General features: G+C 53.4%; 9 protein-coding genes across 9 annotated transcripts; 5 read left to right on the plus strand and 4 right to left on the minus strand.

Moving 5' to 3' along the window:
* Window positions 1-11: 11 nt before the first annotated feature.
* Window positions 12-1340, plus strand: LY79DRAFT_590044 (uncharacterized protein; the record flags this gene model as incomplete). The annotated part of the gene is made up of 3 exons (XM_060561096.1): window positions 12-425; window positions 634-1078; window positions 1132-1340. The coding sequence occupies 3 exons, from the start codon at window positions 12-14 to the stop codon at window positions 1338-1340; spliced, it is 1068 nt and encodes a 355-aa protein (XP_060414525.1).
* A 159-nt stretch (window positions 1341-1499) lies between these two features.
* Window positions 1500-3434, minus strand: LY79DRAFT_553098 (dihydroorotase). The gene is made up of 11 exons (XM_060557752.1): window positions 3364-3434; window positions 3158-3288; window positions 3058-3096; window positions 2812-3002; window positions 2578-2743; window positions 2464-2515; window positions 2358-2406; window positions 2275-2304; window positions 2181-2223; window positions 2094-2120; window positions 1500-2020 (listed from the first exon to the last, which is right to left on the minus strand). The coding sequence occupies exons 2-11, from the start codon at window positions 3233-3235 to the stop codon at window positions 1619-1621; spliced, it is 1077 nt and encodes a 358-aa protein (XP_060414526.1). The 5' UTR covers window positions 3236-3288; window positions 3364-3434; the 3' UTR covers window positions 1500-1618.
* A 613-nt stretch (window positions 3435-4047) lies between these two features.
* On the plus strand, window positions 4048-6036 carry LY79DRAFT_553101 (COP9 signalosome complex subunit 3). The gene is made up of 3 exons (XM_060557753.1): window positions 4048-4460; window positions 4520-4729; window positions 4789-6036. The coding sequence occupies exons 1-3, from the start codon at window positions 4311-4313 to the stop codon at window positions 5884-5886; spliced, it is 1458 nt and encodes a 485-aa protein (XP_060414527.1). The 5' UTR covers window positions 4048-4310; the 3' UTR covers window positions 5887-6036.
* A 32-nt stretch (window positions 6037-6068) lies between these two features.
* Window positions 6069-8557, minus strand: LY79DRAFT_703375 (replication factor-a protein 1). The gene is made up of 4 exons (XM_060564963.1): window positions 8436-8557; window positions 8122-8376; window positions 6631-8064; window positions 6069-6573 (listed from the first exon to the last, which is right to left on the minus strand). The coding sequence occupies exons 1-4, from the start codon at window positions 8471-8473 to the stop codon at window positions 6477-6479; spliced, it is 1824 nt and encodes a 607-aa protein (XP_060414528.1). The 5' UTR covers window positions 8474-8557; the 3' UTR covers window positions 6069-6476.
* Window positions 8558-8757: 200 nt separating this feature from the next.
* LY79DRAFT_553105 (dienelactone hydrolase) lies at window positions 8758-10455 on the plus strand. The gene is made up of 4 exons (XM_060557754.1): window positions 8758-9195; window positions 9249-9298; window positions 9369-10059; window positions 10112-10455. The coding sequence occupies exons 1-4, from the start codon at window positions 9018-9020 to the stop codon at window positions 10204-10206; spliced, it is 1014 nt and encodes a 337-aa protein (XP_060414529.1). The 5' UTR covers window positions 8758-9017; the 3' UTR covers window positions 10207-10455.
* A 434-nt stretch (window positions 10456-10889) lies between these two features.
* On the minus strand, window positions 10890-11262 carry LY79DRAFT_669527 (uncharacterized protein; the record flags this gene model as incomplete). Its single annotated transcript, XM_060563656.1, has 3 exons — window positions 10890-11021; window positions 11076-11118; window positions 11180-11262. 3 exons carry the CDS (start codon window positions 11260-11262, stop codon window positions 10890-10892), a joined length of 258 nt encoding a protein of 85 aa, XP_060414530.1.
* A 449-nt stretch (window positions 11263-11711) lies between these two features.
* Window positions 11712-12896, minus strand: LY79DRAFT_590049 (zinc-binding dehydrogenase; the record flags this gene model as incomplete). The annotated part of the gene is made up of 3 exons (XM_060561097.1): window positions 11712-12332; window positions 12456-12817; window positions 12872-12896. 3 exons carry the CDS (start codon window positions 12894-12896, stop codon window positions 11712-11714), a joined length of 1008 nt encoding a protein of 335 aa, XP_060414531.1.
* Window positions 12897-14695: 1799 nt separating this feature from the next.
* LY79DRAFT_190871 (uncharacterized protein) lies at window positions 14696-15331 on the plus strand. The gene has a single exon (XM_060551388.1). It carries the CDS (start codon window positions 14803-14805, stop codon window positions 15277-15279), a length of 477 nt encoding a protein of 158 aa, XP_060414532.1. The 5' UTR covers window positions 14696-14802; the 3' UTR covers window positions 15280-15331.
* Window positions 15332-17915: 2584 nt separating this feature from the next.
* On the plus strand, window positions 17916-18825 carry LY79DRAFT_553112 (mmc protein). The gene is made up of 3 exons (XM_060557755.1): window positions 17916-18310; window positions 18484-18566; window positions 18622-18825. Exons 1-3 carry the CDS (start codon window positions 18155-18157, stop codon window positions 18809-18811), a joined length of 429 nt encoding a protein of 142 aa, XP_060414533.1. The 5' UTR covers window positions 17916-18154; the 3' UTR covers window positions 18812-18825.
* Window positions 18826-19129: the final 304 nt, after the last annotated feature.

Genomic DNA, 19129 nt, shown 5'->3' on the forward strand with positions numbered 1-19129 from the left:
ACCCACACACGATGTTCCGGCCTTCCAACAACTACATCGAGGAAAACAACTACGTGACGCCTCGCCGTGTTGATGCCCCAAACTGGCGGGGAGGCTATGGTGTGGGAGCTGGTCGGAATTACGCCCAAGGACACTACCACTCCCTCAACTCAGCCAACGGCCCCGAATATCCGATGATGGAACCGCAGATGCCGGAGCGTCAGATGAGCAGGGATACAGTTGTGGATATGGCGGGCTTCTACGCCTACTGCTTGGATCGCGGCAACGGTAACTTCACCCGACTCATTCCGGCTGACTTGCTTCCCCCCCTAGCCGGCATTCCAGCTGTACAGGCCGGTGTTGATGGTATGCTTGTTCTTCCACTCCCTCGGGGACCAGACCCTCATAGTCTGTCTGGAAATCCTCTCCAGCCAATTGCTTTCAAGGTATGCACGTTTCCTTCGTCCTAGTCATGTCTTTTCAAGCACCAGATCGTTGGCGCTGAACGCATCAGACCCCTCCACCATCACCGGCACCAGTATCTGATGCTCTTCAGGTAATTCTCACCGTGTTCCTTTCAACCCCTTTCTACGTCATGCATTCATATCCGCACAGCTAGGTGTTTTGCACTGACAAGAATATTTGTGACACTAGAGAAGAATCGACCACATTGTAGCTTCCTCTCCCACGCCGCCAAAGAGACCCAAGATATATTGCGACAAATGGGTTCACGAGGGCGTTTGCGCCTTTACGCAGCAGGGCTGCAAGTACAAGCACGAGATGCCGCTCGACAAGGCGACACAAAACTCTCTGGGCCTGTTTCATGGACTGCCGGCATGGTGGAAGAAGCAGCAGGCCGAGTTGCAGCGGCAGCAGCCGCAAACACTCCTGGAGCCTAACGGTTCTGAAGCATTCTCCGATGCTCGAAAACAACCACAGAGTGGTCTCGTTTCGCCCATCAAGAGTGAAAAGGGTTATAATGGTCTGGCGAGAGCCTCGCAGTCTTGGCGCAGGGTCGAGGGAGTCAAGCTTGAGCCTCAAGGACAGATGGGTTCAGTTTCATCCCCAAGACAGACTACAGGATACAGACCCTCTGCTGGTAGTTGTTGCGAACGTCTCGTATTGGAGCCTCCAAGCTAACATAAGAGGCAGAACCACGTTCTTTGTACCAGCAGAAGGCCGACTCCCCTACTCCCTCCTGTGTCTGGGGCCCGATTGGTCCGCCTTCGAAGCAAACACCCGGCCAGAGCCAGATGTGCCACCATAACATGAGCAAGTTCAACGCAGCCACCAATCTCGCGCTGCTGGGCTCCCTCGACATGAACATTGGCGAGAAGACCGGCAATCTCAACTACGAGTAGTACTAGAGTCAATGTGTGGCACAGGATCCATTGAGGGGGTTGGTTGGTACGGATATTTGAAGAGGGAATGAGATACGAGGTATGAGACTAGGGGGTATCGGTAGGGCATTCAATCAACTTTTCAGGCTTGAGAGATAGTATTGATTATAGAAGGCACGAGCCAGCAATGGTGGGGAGGCCTATGCATATCGAATCGGACACAAATATTGTGCTGAAATGTCACCGCCTTTTACTTGCCTTCCATTTGGGGGGGGGGGGGGTTCCCGTCATCAAGTCACCTATAGCCACTCCAGGCTCCAAGTCTCCTTGCCCGCACGGAAAGGCACGACCTGAATACCCGCGCCCTCGAACATCTGGTTGACAACAGCGCCGCCGCGTGTGAGGCGGACGCGCTCCTTTCGGACATCCTCAGTACCGTAGAACTTGCGGCCATAGCCGCTGACGAAGCCCTCAAGGCGTTCCTGGGTGATGTCCTCGTCGCGGAGCTCACCGCGAGCGACGGCTTCGTCAAGGGCCGCGAGGAGGTACTGCACGGCGTAGGGCTGGGTGAAGACGCCAGCAGCGGCCTTAGATGGGCCCGTCTTGGAGGTGATGGGGTGCGGGGCCGAGTCGGTGCCGAGGAAGAACTTGCCGTTGCTGTGGACGACGGCGTTGAGCAGGGCTTTGCGGTCGGCGGGGAGCTGTGGTGGATGTTCAGTTCGTGTTTTGAAATGGGGAGACGGGGTACCCTTCACAGAGCTGCACGAGTCTCACCTTGGCAACGGGCTTGCAAAAGTTCAGCTGTAAGGTGCTGATATTAGTCTCATGGTATCTGGTTAACAGGGGTATTTTCGGTCATACTGCGTCTCCGACGACATCATCGATGGTGATGAAGAGGTGGTGGCTGTAAAATGGGCATCAATATCTTGCTGGGGTCTTGGTACAGGAAGCATACCATGTGATCGTGCCAGAGACGTTGGGGCCGCTGGAGTTACCGTTAGTTCCAAGCTCGCCCCGAGTTGGGCTTTTTGGGCTTACCATGACTTGACAGCCTCAACAGCCTCGGCGGTTGTGCAGTGCTCGAGAACTAAAAAAAAAAGTATCAGTCAAACCCTGCTCGGGCACAGCAGTGAGTCTGGCTTACTGATCCTGAGCTTGGGGTACTTGGCATGAAGCGCCTTGAGAGTGGGAAGGAACTGGGGCAGGGCTATCAGTGAACATGTCTGGAAGGAAAACACTTCCGGGACCATCTGCTCACCTTGGACTCGGCATTGAGAGTTGTGATGTCGCTGCCAGCATGGGACGGGCACTCGCCGTGAAGGCAGAGGATGAGGTCGACCTCCTCCATGGCCTTGAAGACCTCGTGGAAGGCGTCGTAGTCCACGACGCCGGCGGAGCTGTTGGTCGTGACGCCAGCGGGATAACTAAGTACGGGTTAGAGGCGGAGGTTGAAGCAAAGTGGTGGTCGGGAGGGCATAATGGTGCAACAGACCTCTTGACAGCGGCAACACCGGCCTTCTTCGCTTCTTTAATGGTCTCAGGGGTGACGTCCGGGTGGAGGTAGAGGGTCATAAGCAGGTCGACTTCGTCCTTGCCCATGGCCTGCTTGATGCGATCGGAGTAGTCCAGGGCCATCTTGACGGTAGTCACGGGGGTAGGTGCCAGGTTGGGCATGATCAGGGCCTGTGGATGTGTTAGTGATACTTTCAAGTGCCATATTTGTGTTGATGCGGCTTACCTGGTTCACTCCACCCTGGCGGACAGTCGGGGCAACGATCTGGAAGAACAGGTCAGTCGACGGGCTCAAGTTTTGGTCGGATTACTACGCGTCGACAAACCTTGCACATGTCGCCATCACGTAGGTGGACGTGGGCGTCGAAGCCAGCGGGCAGCTCAACGGTGTCAGGGAGAGGCATTGCAGATAGTGAGTCTGACGAACAGCTAGTGAAACTTGGATTGAAGAGAAATTCTATGTTCTGAATCAGAAAACGCAGAACTGACAACCGCTCAAAATCCTGTCATTTTGGGGTCAGAATCAACGTACTGCTGAATTTCGCTCAATATTTTCGGGTCAGTCGTCGTGATGGTTGAACGAGTCTGGATCCCTATCGCGAAATGTTTTTCGAGTATCCATGGTGGGGGCGGGGTAACGGACCAGGTTCCCCAGATCCTTCTGAAACTAGGACAGCGAGCGAGAAACAATGACTGTAAGGCTAGACATTAACAAATCCACGACAACAGTTGCTGGTTATACCCAAGTCCTAATCCATAATAAACCTAGTAGGTAACATTCTTATGTGAAAGAACATCGTCCTAGTACATAACCATGGCACGCATTTAAACTGTTGATTACCTATTGATTGAATTCTCTCTTGACTATTTATCGAGTTATGTGTCAGTTCCTGCTTCGCTCATGTTTCTCTCTCAGTTGATACGTCAAATGACGCTATTCCTTCATCTCTCCCTTTTATTACTTCCAGGCGATAATTTAAGATCACAGTAGCTAGGTGATCTGTGAAAGTGATAGAGATGGGGAGGTACAAGATGTATATATAGCAAGAAGCATTGATAACGAGAGCTTGCATGGGGGGCACTCCCAAAGGCCCGAGTAGAGGAAATCAACCGAGGATTAGGCGAATCGAGGCATACTGATTGCAGTGCACGGGCCAATTCAACCCCACCACCACAATGCAGCAGCAATGGTATCTGTCAACCTTCGTGGGTACCTCTCCCACTGGCGACCTAAGCTTCGTATTGAGGCTGCCTACAATCATCCTGAAGTGCGTCCTGGATTTGCGATTCTCTGGCTAGCCGTCGACCGAACTCACCTCGTATCACCTCCTTCCCCTTGTCCACATTGAAAGCCATCGGTCAAAGTCGCGCTATCCTAATTCTGCGTTCTCTGTCTGCCCATAGATCTGTCGGAGCGCAAGCTCGCCGCATCCCTCTCAACGTCTATTGCTTCGGCTAGGTGCCCCGATCGCTGTCAAAATGGAAGAGGCGCTCCTCTACTTCGAGCACGACAACTATGCGTCCGACGAGGTCTACGACAAGACCGTCAAGAATCACATCACAAAGATTACCCGCCTGTTTAAGGACCAGACGTCTGCTATTGTTGCCAACGCCCCGCAACTGCTCCAGGTTCGTCGTCGCCGTCCCCTACAGTTGGCCATTTGATGTTGCTAACTGGGGTTCTGCAGATTGTCAAACCCGACAGACACTCAATCTCGCACCTCGCGATTCTGAACACGCTCAAGCACATCGACGAGGCTTCCTTTCCGATATCAGTCGATACCTTCCGCGAGCATGTCGCTCGTTTCTTGCTGTCATACGACGCTCGGCAGATCCGCTACGTCGGTGACGTCTTCTACGACTTGGTCAAGGATATTGTGGAATGCAAGCTCTTCCCGGTAAGATACTTGCAATCAGGCATACGTCGTTTTATTGACGATGTTCTTCTGGGTGATAGGCGCGTCAGTCGATCGACCTCGTTGTTGCTGCCTTAAAGCGACTTGATCCGGACTCCGCTATGCTCACGAGCCTCCACCTCGCCGTGGTCAAGCTAGCTTATGAGACGGAGAACTGGGACGAAATCCTGCCGATTATCGAGAAACCTTGGGTGTTTCTTCCGGGCATGAAGGATCAGGCTCGTTCAAAGTATCTTTGTGATTTGACGGCTTCACCACCCGCCTACATTAGCCCATCCACACAACTGACAGAGCATCTAACCCGCGAAAACGTGATGGAGCACGAATACGTTTCTGCCATGATCTTCACGGCCAAGAAAAAATGGACAAACGCACATAATGCATACCAGAGAATCGTCACTTGGCCCTCAAGAGAGTCGTCCGTGAGCAAGTTGATGACCGACTCGCACAAGCGGTGGATCCTTACCGGCCTCTTAGCCCTTGGCCAGGCACCAACACTCCCATCCCAAATCAGTCCAAGCGCCCAAAAGTCTTACGCAGCCCTTTCGAAGCCCTATGCGGATGTGGCAGCTCAGTTCTCGACTACCAATGTGGAACAGCTCAAAGCCGAGATTGAGAAAGGAGCAGAAACGTGGGTAACTGATCAGACGACTACTCTCATTAAGGAAGTCGTCATGGCCTACCAGAAATGGCAGATCCTTGGTCTCGCCGACGTGTTTCACAAGATCGGCATCTCAGAGATCCGCCAGCAGACACTTAGCGCCGAAACTGCCCGGAATCTTGGGACCGATGGCGAAGTTGAGGAGCTTCTACAGGAGATGGTCAACATCGGAATGCTCCAGGGGTCACTGGAGGCCGGTCCCGATGGTACCAAGTGCCTCACTTTCCTCCCAAGCGACAAGGAGATCGAGTACACTGAGTACCAGAATAAGATCAAGGATAACTCGCGCATTAAGACGCTCGACAAGCTCACTGAGGTGAGCGACGCTCGCCTAGCAGCGTCCAAGGACTACGCCAAGCACATACTTCGTGAGCAGAAGCGGCAGGACAAGGACGGTGGCCAATCTCAGAACGTCGAGCTTGGCTTTGATGCATCTATCGAGGATGAGGATCTCATGTCTGGTCTCCGGCAAGACTGAAAGAGTCACGCAGTGTTGGCTCAACTAATATCCACAGACTTATTCTGGATGAAATGTCGACATTTTCCGACAACGGCTCCGTACCTTATTTTCACGAACTAACGAAGACAAAGAAAGCGAGGTGAATCTCTACACATGAGGAGGAAGGGGAAAAGGGGGGGGGGGGGGGGGGGGGGGGGGGACGTAGATACTGCGACGCCACGAGGGTTGTTACATTCGGCATGGCTTTGAGAGACGACAGGTGGTGGGCATCAGGCCGGCGTTACGAGATTAGGCTCAACAGGGAAATCAAATGCTTACTGAAATGAGGCATCATCATTAGCATCACATCAGGGCGAGCTCGAGTTTGTACGACTCGAAACTATAGAAGGTCAGAGAAGAATGGTGTTCTCGTCCGCCATTAGTACTTTCCCAGCTGAAGTATAACATTTGATATTTGTGTGACCGCCGGTCTCTTGCCTCGTAGCTCATCATATTCTACCCACCTGTCCCCATCCCATCCTTTTCCTTTCATTCTCCGCCTGTGAGCGTGACTTTCACGCTGGCAATATGGTTATTTCCTTCCCGTACAATACACGTACACCACTGTTCTACGAGCTGATGCCGAACTGCTTGATGAGCTCCGCGAGCTTGGCTCCCTCGGCCTTGTAGTCGATCGGACTTGCGCCCATGACTTGATAGCGTATTCTGGGAAGAAAAAGTTAGCCTCGTTACAATCTAGAGTCTAAAGACGAAGCGGCATACCTCTGTGAGTCGCCGAAGGTGTCCATCTTTGCACGGCATCGGAAGTTCAGCTTGCGGCAGTTCGCTTCCTCGAAGGCCTGGGCCATCTTTGTCTCGTCCTCCTCCCGCAGGGCCATGAGCTGATCAGCCGACATGCCCATAATGACGCGGCCGACATCGTCAAAGCAGCTTAGCCACAGCTGGTTGGTGTGGTCGCACACGTTGACTGACATGATGTAACGGTACTCGGGCTTGGGGTGGGACACGTCGCACTTTTCGCAACGCCAGGTGCCGTCGCCCATATCAGTGACCTTCTTGCTGCACCCCTCGTTCATGCACGCAGGGTAAGCGAAGTTGTCCTGTTTGATGTAGACGATGGTGGCCTTAAGGTTGAAGTAGTCCTGTTGCTCCATGCCGAGGTTTTCCTCCTTCACCTGGAGGATGGACTTGTCCTGGTCCTTGCGACCAGTGGCGTTGCCCATGCTAACCATGTTGTTGTGGCTGCTGAACGTATCGTTGCGGCCAGATGAGTCATACCAGCCCTTCAAGCGGTGAGCATCAGGAATATCTGGGTCGATAGACATCGTGCCCGAAGAGAGCAGACTGAGACTACGACCACCAAAGTCTGATACTTTTGTACCCTTAAAGGCCACCACAGACTCGGGCTTGGCGTCAAAGTTAGTGGCGCTCTTGCCCCAGATGGTGACACGAACAGAGTAATTTGTGTCATCCACCAGTGTGAGCTCACGCTTCTCATAAGGCTTGCCTGTCGACTTGGACACGATTTGAGACACCTCATCAACATCCTTGAGAACACCAATAATATCCACAGTCGCATCCTTCTCAACCTCCTGAAGCTCTTGTATGTTGCAGAAGTTGAACCGTACCTGAGGCACGCTACTCTGATCCTCAGCCTTCTCGATCACGGTATCGCGCTCAAAAGTGAGCTCGTAGTCGTTCGGCAGGTTTGTGAACTGCTTCTTGGCCAGTTGGACCTTGCAGGGGCTGGAGATATAGTAAACGCCTCCCTCCTGGAGCATATCGTAGTACTGGTCGACCTGCTCGTTGAAGCCGGTGGCCTTGATCTCTCCACTCTCATCAAGCAGGTTAACACTGAAGAGCTTGCCTTCGCCACTGGGCTTGTGCCATGTCCGAATATCAGACTTTTGTGTGACACGAGCCTTGATGGTCCACTTGTGAGCGTAGGGGGAGAGAGCTTCGATAGGGTAGATGTTGCTGCTTCCGTGTTGGCCGGTCGCTCCTCCGGCAGAGCGAGAGGATATCGATTGTTGGGGCTTAGGCTTTGTCTCTTCTTGTTTAACACCGTAGAAATTCTGTCCGCCGATGGTAGTGTTTGCAGCTGCAGGAGGCTTTGCTTCGAAGGGCTGGGGCTCGCCAATCTTGTCTGGTGTGCCCAGCTGCTCAATGACCTCGAGTCCAAGGATGATCAAGATACTGGCACATGGTTAGTTCAAATTCGATGGCTTTATACGGGTAATCGGAAGCACGTACTTCTTGCCCTTGACAGAGTTTGCCTGGTACTGAGTGATTCGCACGATGCAATTTCTGACCAGCTTGTTCTCGTGAACGACATGGTTCACTTGCGTCGCCAGCATGCACTGGACGTAGTTGTTGACATCACTCAACACGATACGGTATCTCTCGGCACCGCCTCCTGCTTGCGCAGCCAAGGGCTTGATCTGCAGGCACTGGAGAACGGGGACCGGGAACTTCGCGTTGGCACCTTCGGGGTCGTTGAAGACGGCGCTGCAGACGCGGAATTAGTACGAGAAGATAGAACAGGAGAGTTTGACAAATGCACTTACTCCAAGGCACCTTTCGTGATCTTTGATTCGACATCCATTTCAAATCAGACGGAAGCGTGGTTATCTGGTGCAAGTCTGTCGGCTGAAATTAGGTAGGATTCAGAGGGTTGCTGCAAGTTCTTGCGCGAAGTGCGAGATGGCAAAGACGCGTCGACCGCGTTCTGATCAATTAAGAATGAGGGGCTCTTAGGTAAGCTGGCTACCTACTGGGGGGTCCGTGTCGTGTGCGGAACTTTACGAAGGTACCTAGGTAGGGACCTAGTACGTACCGGCACCAGGCAATCGCTCGCGGGGCAGCTACAAGCATGAGCTGAGACGTCATCCCTGACAGAGTTCCATGTACCGTACGCAGTGCTCCGTACACGTACTAAACAGGCCCGATCCTAAGGGCACACGTACGGACTCTGTCGTCGCACGCCAAGGGAGACAAGTAGTTAGGTTGACAGCGTCTGTTGCATTCCTCGGTTCACCCTCAACATCACTGCCGTGTCTAGCAACTACGCTCAAGTCTCCCATCTCCCGCAGCTCTTTTCCTTGCACCACAGTGCTATCTGTACAAAAGTCCTTACTCCACTCGTCAAGATGACCCAGCTCGACATTGCGACCAAAGCTCCCGAGAGCGATGCCGCCGAAAGTGTCACCGAGCCCGTAACCGAGAACACCTCCGCCGCCGACACGCCGGCCCAGTCAACCAGCCCTACTACGACTACGGGAGGCGCTGGAGAGCACAGCGAGCATTGCGTGTCGGATAGACCAGCTCGTGAGTGCTCTTGTGAAGTCACCGACCGTTTGCGCGATACTAACTTGAGTCAGCGGCCGGTCAGTCTTCGACTGGCGAGATCATTAAGATCAACGACGTGGAGGTAACTTGACTTTTGCTTGTCTTCCCTGGCAACTGTCAGTCCTGGATCGCATTTTGCTGACCTTGCGCAGACATACATTTCGAAACCCGCCGACTATCCTCATGCGCCAGCCAGGCTTCTGCTCCTGTTGACAGGAGGCACAGGCCTGAAGTCGGTAAACAATCAGCTTCAGGCCGACAAGTTCGCCAGCGAGGGCTTCGTAGTGGTCATGCCTGACCTCTTCAACGGCGACGCTGCACCCAACTCTTCCACGATTGATAGCAGCGAGGATACTGGGTCGTTCCTGGACGCCTTTAAGATGAAAATCGTCGAGACAGCGAAAAGCTTCCAAATTGACATGTGGCTGGCGCGACACACGGAAGAGAAGGTCCTACCAATTCTTTACAAAGTTATCGAGGGTGCCAGGGAGAAGTTTGGGGATGCGGTCAAAAACGGAGACGGTATCTATGCTGTCGGTTATTGCATTGGAGGACGTTACATTCTACATCTGGGCTCGGACAAGAAGGTTGCGACTGGAGGCCAGGAGCCTGCTGATGCCGAAGCTGGTGAAGTCAAAACTGGTCCTTTCATCAAGGTCGGTGCGATAGCACACGGTGCCTCTGTTATTCCCGATGACTTCACCGGCATCAAGGTGCCTATATCGCTCGTCTGTGTTGAGAATGATCCTCTCTTTCCTGAGGAGGTCAGAACATTCGGTGAGGACGTCATGTCCAAGGCGAACTTGGAACACGAAGTTCATGTCTACCCTGGCGTGCCGCATGGTAGGGCTGTTGTTTCCAGATCAGTCTTGTTGATTTGCTAACCATTCCTCAGGTTTCGCTGTTGTTGGCGAATATCAGGACAGTTCGATCAAGGACGCTCAGAACACCGCTTACGAGCAAATGCTGAAATGGATCAAGGAGCACTAGAACAGTGGCGAGAGAACGTTTGCGTGTTTGTTATCAACGGCCTTTGCTTCTGGCATGGGGGGAGGTCCATATCGCAACCTATGATTATCCCAGTTTTCTGGTCGAGCTTCTTCTACAGTTCAAGGGATATTATATCACTACTATGAGATTCCTCCTGTACGCCTACCCCCGTGTCTTCGTACTAGTGACTCAACATTCAATCACATGTTTGCAAGCCCGTCCAGCTATTGCGCACACACATCTTCCTAGCGCCTTTGGAACTCAAGTCGTTGCGATCAGATGTAAGTGCTGTCATGGAACTATGTTCAGTTGAATCATCCAGTGCTGAAGTCGCGACTGAATAGTTAAGCGTAATGTGAATTGTGAGCCACTGTTCCAGTAGCGGTTGTGAAGATCGGTCGTTTCCGCTGTATGGCCTATTCAAGGCGTTCCTCCATCGTCGCGTGGTGTCTCGTGCAAGATGTTGCGCGTTGGGTATGCAGGCCACCCCGATTTCCGTGCAAAGTTCAATGGTTGATCAAATGGTTGCCCCTCGGGCATCAGTTGTACGCCGGCGAGGATCAGTCAAGGGCGCCACAAACTTACAAGGCTGAATTGCATCTACCGGTCGCATTCATCGACGTTGCAAAGTACATCATGTTGCGTAGCTAAACAATTCTAACCATCGCGGGGCTACTACGGTCTCATCGCACAAGCTTCCACTCGCGAGGTGGAAACACCAACAATATACCAATACCGAACATAGTAACCATAACGATCTTCTTCTTCTTCTTCTTCTTCTTCTTCTTCTTCTTCTTCTTCTTCTTCTTCTTCTTCTTCTTTAGGTTCAGTTTATAAAGCTGTGTCAAGGGGAAGAGGAGCATTCAGACGTCGAGTGAGATGCTGTTGCCGCCGTGCGCAATGCCCATCTTTCTAAGGTTGATAGAGTCAGCATTATGAGGCCACGATAATGGTAACAATCACAAGCGCCTACGAGCGCCCAGAGGCTGGATAAAACTTCAAAGCAGGAATGAATGGGGTGAGCTTCCGGTGGCAGGGTGAACGATTCCAAGCCATGTCGTCGGATTTCGCTTAGTACATACAATAGTACACGGCGGAACGAGTATCCCGCAACCCCGGTACATCCCGTCGTTCTCTTTGCCGCCAATGGGACCTGATGTGGCATGTCGAAGACGGCGTTGATTATACTCGAACTGGCGCGTTCTACCGTGGCAGAGCCCCCACACACACCTCGTCATTTTCGCATCGATCTATAAGACTGCCAGCCAACCTTCTCGGCAATGTTTGATCTCCTCTGCGTATGAACCCTTTACAGAGAGGTGAACACGCACGACGAAGGCGTCGGAGGGATGGCTGGCCCGTGAGAGAACCATAAGTCATTCACCTGCCATGCACAGGAATGTCTCACACCTCCTCTCGGCAAGCTAATCATGTTCAAACTCATCAGTGTAACCAAGTACGCCGGTTTGGTTCGATTGACTTATGCAGCTGGACACTCAGACCCTCTAGGAGATTGTACAGATAATCTTGCCCGAGTTCTTGTTCGCCTCCAATAGCCCATGAGCGTCCTGGATCTTCTCCCAGGGCAGCACTGTATCAATGACGACCTTGAGCTTGCCTGTCTTGAAGTGCGGCACGTACTCCTCAAGCCTATCCCTTAGCTTGCCCTGGTACTCGACGTCCCTGCTCCGCAACGTGCTGCCTTCGAGCCTGATCCTCTTGTACAACAGCGGACCGATATTAGCCCCTTCAATGTTGGGTCCGCCCAGCAGACCAAGCATAACAATTCGTGCGTCTCGTGCTGCGACGTCGAGGTTCTTCTGGAAGTAGCTGCCGCCGACGAAGTCGACAATCACGTCGACACCTTTGCCGCCCGTCGCCTCCTTGATCTTCTCAGCCCAGTCCTCCTCCTTGTAGTTGAAGGCCGCGGTGGCGCCGATCTCGCCGACAACAAAGTCGCATTTCTCCTTAGACCCGGCTGTTGCATAAACGGCAGACGCGCCAGCATCCTTGGACAGTTGGATTCCCGCGATGGAGACGCCTGAGGCGCCGGCATGCCAGAGGACAGATTTGCCCTTAGAGAACTCGCCCACGAGGAAGAGTGCCTGCGTTGCCGTGATCCAGGTCTATTTTTCACGTCAGCCATCGAACTTTCTACGAGAGACTGAGGAGAAGAAGAAGAAGAAGAAGAAGAAGAAGAAGAAGAAGAAGAAGAAGAAGAAGAAGAAGAAAATCAAAGCGGTGTTTACCTCAGGGATACCGGCAGCCTGCTCCCACGACAGAAAGTCCGGCTTGTGCAGCAGCATCTTGCTGTTGACGGCGATGAACTCAGCGTAGGCACCGCCGTACGCGAGGCCGAAGACCTCGTCCCCGACCTTGAAGTCCCCGTGTTCGCCGTCGCCGAAGGACTCAATCGTCCCACTGAACTCGACTCCCAGTGTCTTGGGCGCCTGGGGCGGGAGCGGGTACATGCCAAGACGTTGGATCTGGTCCATGCGGTTGATGCCGAAGGCCTTGATCTTTACCAGGGCCTCGCCGCTGCCCGCTGTCGGCTTGGGCGTCTCATCGTTGATGAAGAGACTTTCCTTGGGCCCCTTCCCATCCTTGATGTCTGTTGTATTTGTCAGCCACTGTCAGTCGAGTTTACGATGCAGGTGCGACATACCGACTGCTCTCATTTTAGAAGCCATTTTCTCAAGACTGTAAAGGTTTCGGGTCTCGGGAACGTGTAGTTGGGGAGCGGCTTTATGAGGAATTACGAGGTTTGCCGCCGTCGTCAAATAGTTGTCATCTCACTGAGGCTCCCATGTGGTTCCCCTCGATGACGTGCCCCGGCTCCACTGACTAATCCACTCCGAGCAACGCCGTACCCCTCCGTTACCGATTCCGATATTCCCGTGCCGTGTCCGTCCATGTCGCAACAGTCGCTCCGATCCAGTGACCATTGTTTATCGCTGCTAATCCCGTGAATGTCCCTGGAGTTCAACAGTTTAGCATCCATCTCCTCTGACACAGTCTGGAGGGTCTACATGTGGTCGCTCCGGCCGGGACAAGATACAATGATCCCGAGTCCCTGTCATGGTTCGCGTTTCCGAGACACCTCTGTTACCTTTCTCATTTAAGTGGTACCATAAGAACTGGAAAAAAGGGCAAAGGACTGGTGGCACAGCTGGCTGACTCGGCTTGACTTACACTGACGTCTGCTCTCACTGCAGAAGTCTTTGCGCCGAGGGACTTCAAGCCACCTGCTTGCACAAGCGCAAGACGCATGGATTAAAAGAGGGATAGAACACAGATCATGTTGAGGCCAATGGTTTCTCGGAAATCAGGTTTAGGAGCTGACCAGTGTGGTTGTGGTACGGCGGCGCGATGCAAGGCTGACTATTAGCTCGTTTTGATATGACCTGCTCTTTGAAAATTTCCCCTTTTTGCCAATCGACGCCAGCATGGTCCTCACGTACTCCCCGAGAAGAATCATGTACTCGCTGAAGATAATTACCTAACTAGTTGGTCTGGATTTTCCGCGTCAACACTTGCTGATACACTAGCATGTTCCACGCCGGTATGTAAACGGAGCCGTTGAGAACTCCGAAAGGGTAGGCAATGTCCGATTTTTGAACTCGCTCACCTCTATCCTCCTACTATTATAAAACCACTAACAGATAGAGAGTACGGGTCTGCTGCCGAGGTCTCTATCAGTTCTGTCGCAAAGCTGCCATCGAGCGCTTCGAGTTGCAGTCTAGAAGCTAGAAGCATAGATTGGCTGTTTCCGAAACCCGGCATGCGTGGCCTGGTCGTGGAGCCGAAAGACGAGGTGGTTGCGGGTTACCAAACCATGCCAGAGAATAGCCCATGGAGAAAGTGACGAGGGCAACCTCGGCTAGGTTGTGATGCAACACCACCTCGGGAACGGGATGCCAATCATGCGCCTGGATGGGAAGATACGAGATTGACCGCAAGGAGAAACAAGGAAAGGTCAATAGTACCAGAGTGTGGCAAAACGCCAAAGTCAAAACAACATAACGCAAAGGCTACTGACTCATTCGCGTCTTCTGGCTTAGTCGACGAGCCGATTCGGAAATAGTTGGCATCGAAAACCCCCAAAATGGAAGGAAGCTGCAGGTACAATCCCAATCTGACCTCGTTCTACGGAGTACACCAACTGCAAGCTGGCGGAGGAGGCGGAGAAGGATGAGGAGGAGGGGTGGGAGTGTGACGACTGACCAATAGTCCCAACTGTATTAATGTCCAAAGGTCTGTGTTTATGTGGAAATTGGATGATGGCCAAGTGGTACCCCAGAGTGGCCAAGCCATTTCCAAAATCGTTGCACAGGCTACCCACATCATAAAGACGACCAGGGCAAGTGACCCGCTGCAGCATTCTGGGCCGTTTGGTCACTGGCGCTTGCAAGCGACTCGTACATGCGAAAGATCCGGATTCGCTTTAGTGCATCCATCGAGGGAGCTCCAGGTTCCGATCGTGTTCTATGGGGGAGCTAGTCATGGAGCTGCCGCCTGCCGATAACCCAACACAGCCGGCTGGAACCGGATGTCGATTCCGAGATTTCAAGAGAGCTCCCAAATTAGCCATCACCAATGGTCAGCGTCTTAGTCGTGTCCCGTCCTGGTGGCTGGGCCGGATGCTGCGGTCGACAACGGGATGGCTGTAAGGCTATGGGATGTCAAAAGCTTTTTCCCAGTCCGTTTGCCTTAGTACCAGGAGATAGGAGATGGGAGGTGTGTATGATGAAGCAGCACAGAAAGGGCCACTGCCCTAAAAGGGGAAGGCATAAGCTTAAGAGCATACTGTGGGTACAGGTTGTGCAGAGCAGAGGGTATTCCGCGGCACGCTTGTTGTTGAAGTTGGATGTCCACGTGGTTCGAGCCTGTGGACAGGCCGCCTGCTGTTTTGCTAATTTACAGCGTGGTACCGGATCTCGATACGAAGACAGACGACTCTCGATGATCAACGATGATTTACCCCGAGCGATAAACATATCGCGTTCTCCGCCTTTCGTCTCCGCTAGCGTTGGTTCAAACGGCGCAATACTATGTATTTCAGCACTAGAGTAGAATCAGGGCCCAGCGGGCTGTCGTCGAGTCGTCTTCGATGACAGGGAAGTCTGAAGCTGTGATGACGGAAGGTCCCGGGTCTCCGGGGGCTTTGGGGCACCATTCAATCAATTCCCTGCGTCGATGAGACACTGGCATGTGCAAAATAATAAGGCAAACAAAAAGTTTTTAACAAAAATTCCGGAGTAACCACGAGGCCCTGGTCCGCTAGCCAGGGTGGGTTGTTAGGAACCTCAGACCTGACGTTTCTCCTTGATTTAGGGCAGATCCGAGGCCATCCGTCCAATGTTTGACACTCTGACCGTCGCTTGTTGTTTGCGCCCAACCGCATGGTTCTCGGACGAACAATGTCAAATACGGAAGCTTCACCTGGAACGAGTTCGCCTGGTATGCTTTGCCGGTGCTTGGTCGCTTCTTAGCTTGCGGGCAGTGGACGCAAACGTCATGAACTCGACAAGAACGGGTCGAGGATGCCCTGACTGAAAATGCGGGAACCGATATAGGATGTCGGGAAATTGGTAGAAAGAGGGGAAGATAGAAGACAAAGCATTTGGCCTTGACTCGGCCGCGGCATATTCTTCCTCGTCGTTTGCCCCAGGGCCTCGGTCAAGTGGCCAACCATAACTGTTGCGAGTTCAATTTCCCTCGAGATTACCCTTTCTCCGCTTTAGGTAGTCGAGCTTTCCGTTGTCACCACCCCCCAGCTCCATCTCCCTTTCCCCCCTTCTTCCCGCAACATTCAAGGACAAGACAATTGCAGCTGTTCAAGTGCACGGCGTGGCACAGCATGAGAAGGAACCACGAGAAGCTGCCCTACTCCTCAACGGGCGCAGCATGGCCCAACGCCCTGTAGTCTCGTGGTCGGTTTTTGCATAACGCGAACGGGCAAAGCCCGTGGCGCTGATGGCTTGCCACTGCCGCATGGATCTGGCCAACGGTGTCGATTTCTACCCTGGTTAGGACAAGACGCAAGCCATGGCTTTCGATAGGGGGCTTCCAGCCGCCGCGATATGCTCTCCGGGAAACCTGTTACTGGCTGCTGAGGGTTCCAGTCTCTTTATTTTTGTCACTTTCAGGTAAGCCCACGGGTTGGCAATAGCACGCAGCTCTCCAGCCCATGCCCGCCTTCAACGTTGGATTGGCGACACCGCTGCACGGTGCCTGCGTTAGTGTCTGGTCTGGTTCCTGCTTTGCACGCCGCCCATAACGCACACCAGTCAGCCGTCAGCCATCAGCGCCAAAGACGGCGGCAATTTTTTGTTTTGTTTTAGAACAAGTCCATGAGTGTACTATGTAGGTAGGTGGCTGCAGTCACATTGACGATGGCACATCTCGCGGAGGGCCTGGCGCGTCCACCGGTCGTCTGCCACAAGAAGTAAGACAGGCCCCCCCCCGGTAGAGCAGTTTGCAGTCGATTCAAAGATATGAACGGCAAAGGGCGCGCCAACAGAGAGCAGAGCGGTCTGGAATCTAGGACCACGGCTGGACACCGAGAAAACCAAACCCTGCCTCGGAGCAAGCATGACTTCCAGCATGCCAGAAAAAGCGTTGCATACATACGTGCACATGCATTGGCAATAATCGACCCACTGAAATTACTCGAGCCAACCTAACATCCGTTTCTCGGGGGTGGACTCAGGTCATCTCATCTCCGCCTCCGAACTCCTTGCAGATTGCGTGAGGTTCAATGGTTCGCAGCCAGCTGGAACCGTGGGCCGGCCACGACGCAGGGAGCGGGTGGAAGAGGTGTTATTGAACGGCGAACGGAAAACAAAGCGCAGGCGATCAAGCTGGTCAGTCACTCCTAGGGCTCCGCGCACCCGGCAACGTGCAGCTCTGAGTGGTCCATCGTGCGCCGAGTGGGGCAGACGGATAAATGACTGACTCTCCCCTTTCGGTGCATATCCTACCTAAGATGCCTTCCTAGACACTGTGTAACCGCGCTTCTATGTAGGTACTAGTAGTCACACCCCCTGTGTCCGGAGCGAGATACGTAGGTATTCAGCTTCCAGACCTCTCTTTGCTTTTCTCATTCGCTCTACACAAACACGTAACCAGAGACACAGGCACGCCCAGCTGTCGATTCCGTCTGCTGCTCGCTCGCGCAGTCCAGGGTGCCAATCACTGGGTTTGCCCAGTTCCCAAGCCAATTCTTAACTGCCTAGGTAGATACTAAAGCCACTAGCGAAGAGAAGCCGAGAAGCAGACGTGGCCCACCCCTTTCAGGCCTCTGCTTCCATGTTCACCCACCCAGGGGCAGCCAACCTTGCTCGGATACCCTGCTTCTGAATGGTCCAAAGTAAAATAAGCAGGTTCGTGAAGAGCAGAAGGGAACAGGAAAATTGGGGCACCCCCCTGCTCGGCCCTTGATAGCGTCTATCTTAGCATTGGACAAGGGGCATAATGGCGGCGTTGCTCCCCTCGCCCTCCTGGTCCAGCTCCTCTCTCATCTCCAGGCGCGATGCGGTGCTCCACCTAGTATGGCCGGGCACAGGCGCTGTCCCTGAACCGTCCCATCCTTCTCACTCCATCCCATCTCATTGCCCCGACCACAGGGCAAGGTTGCACTAAGGTGATGTGGTGTGGTATACTCCGTAGTTTAGTGTAGTAGGTGGAGACCATCACCATTCGTTACCCCATTGTTCATGCTGCGTCCATCTCCGTATATAAATGCATTTCCTCCAGGCCATCCCCTCTCGTGTTCCCCTTCCTTTCCTCACCCACACTCACTCATTCACTACCGACCCAGACTTTTTAGTCGCTTTCATTCGTTAACCCAACGCAAACTAATCGTCAACTCGCAAACAACCGCTCTTCCGAGTCTTAATAATACCAAAAACCCATCCATCCCAAAACAAACACCAAATCCGTCAAAATGAAGTTCTCCGCTGCCGCCCTTGTCCTCGCCGCCACCGGCGCCCTGGCTCACAAGAACGTCACCTACGTCACTGAGGTCGTCTCTTCCTACACCACCTACTGCCCTGCCGCTACTGTCATCACCCACGGTGACAAGACCTACACCGTCACCTCGGTATGTCGATCCCGGAAGACGAACGGAAGGGCCTTGGACGAGTCGCGGAAGAGGGTTCCTGGAGCAAGCACTGATGCTCGCGGCCTCCCCGAGACTTTGGACACGCCCCTTCCGAACACCCGTCTTCGAAAACCTCGTCGGTCGTGGCGATCAGCTAACCAATGTCTCCCTAGGCCACCACCCTGACCATCACTGACTGCCCCTGCACTGTCACCAAGCCAGTCATCACCTCCGCCGTGGTCAAGTGCGACAACTGGTTTGTCATGTCCATCTCCTTTTCGCCAGAGACTAGTAGCTAACCACCTCGATAGCGCCGCTCCCACCAAGAACGGCACCGTCCCCATCGCCACTCCCGTCATCAGCAAGCCCACTATCCCCGCCACCGGTGCCATCACCCCCACCAAGCCCGTTTCGGTCCCTACCGCCGGTGCTGGCAAGGCCGCTGCCCTCTCCGGTGCCGGTCTGGCCGGTGTCCTCGGTATCGCCGCTTTTGTCCTCTAAATCAATCACCTTCACGTCTCGCCATCCACGTCTTTCCCTACGATCTTTGACGTACGATAATGTCTGGATTCGTGGGAGCCTACGACACCTTACGACTGGAGCGCGGTTGTGAAGCATCCAACCAAACCAGGTGGGATGACTTTGGTTACGGACGGGAGTTTCGGGGGAGCAGTCTCTGGGATAGAGAGCTTGGGAGGACTACCAAAAATGACGGAGCGAAGCCACGCGCTTACGGAAGAATACCCGGTACATTTTCTTGCCATGCGTGGTACCACGGAGTGCCTCCCTCTACGTAGAGGAGGCACGGCCAAGCCAACG

The sequence above is a fragment of the Colletotrichum navitas genome, assembly GCF_030913465.1.
Source record: "Colletotrichum navitas strain CBS 125086 chromosome Unknown LY79scaffold_27, whole genome shotgun sequence".
Taxonomy (NCBI): domain Eukaryota; kingdom Fungi; phylum Ascomycota; class Sordariomycetes; order Glomerellales; family Glomerellaceae; genus Colletotrichum; species Colletotrichum navitas.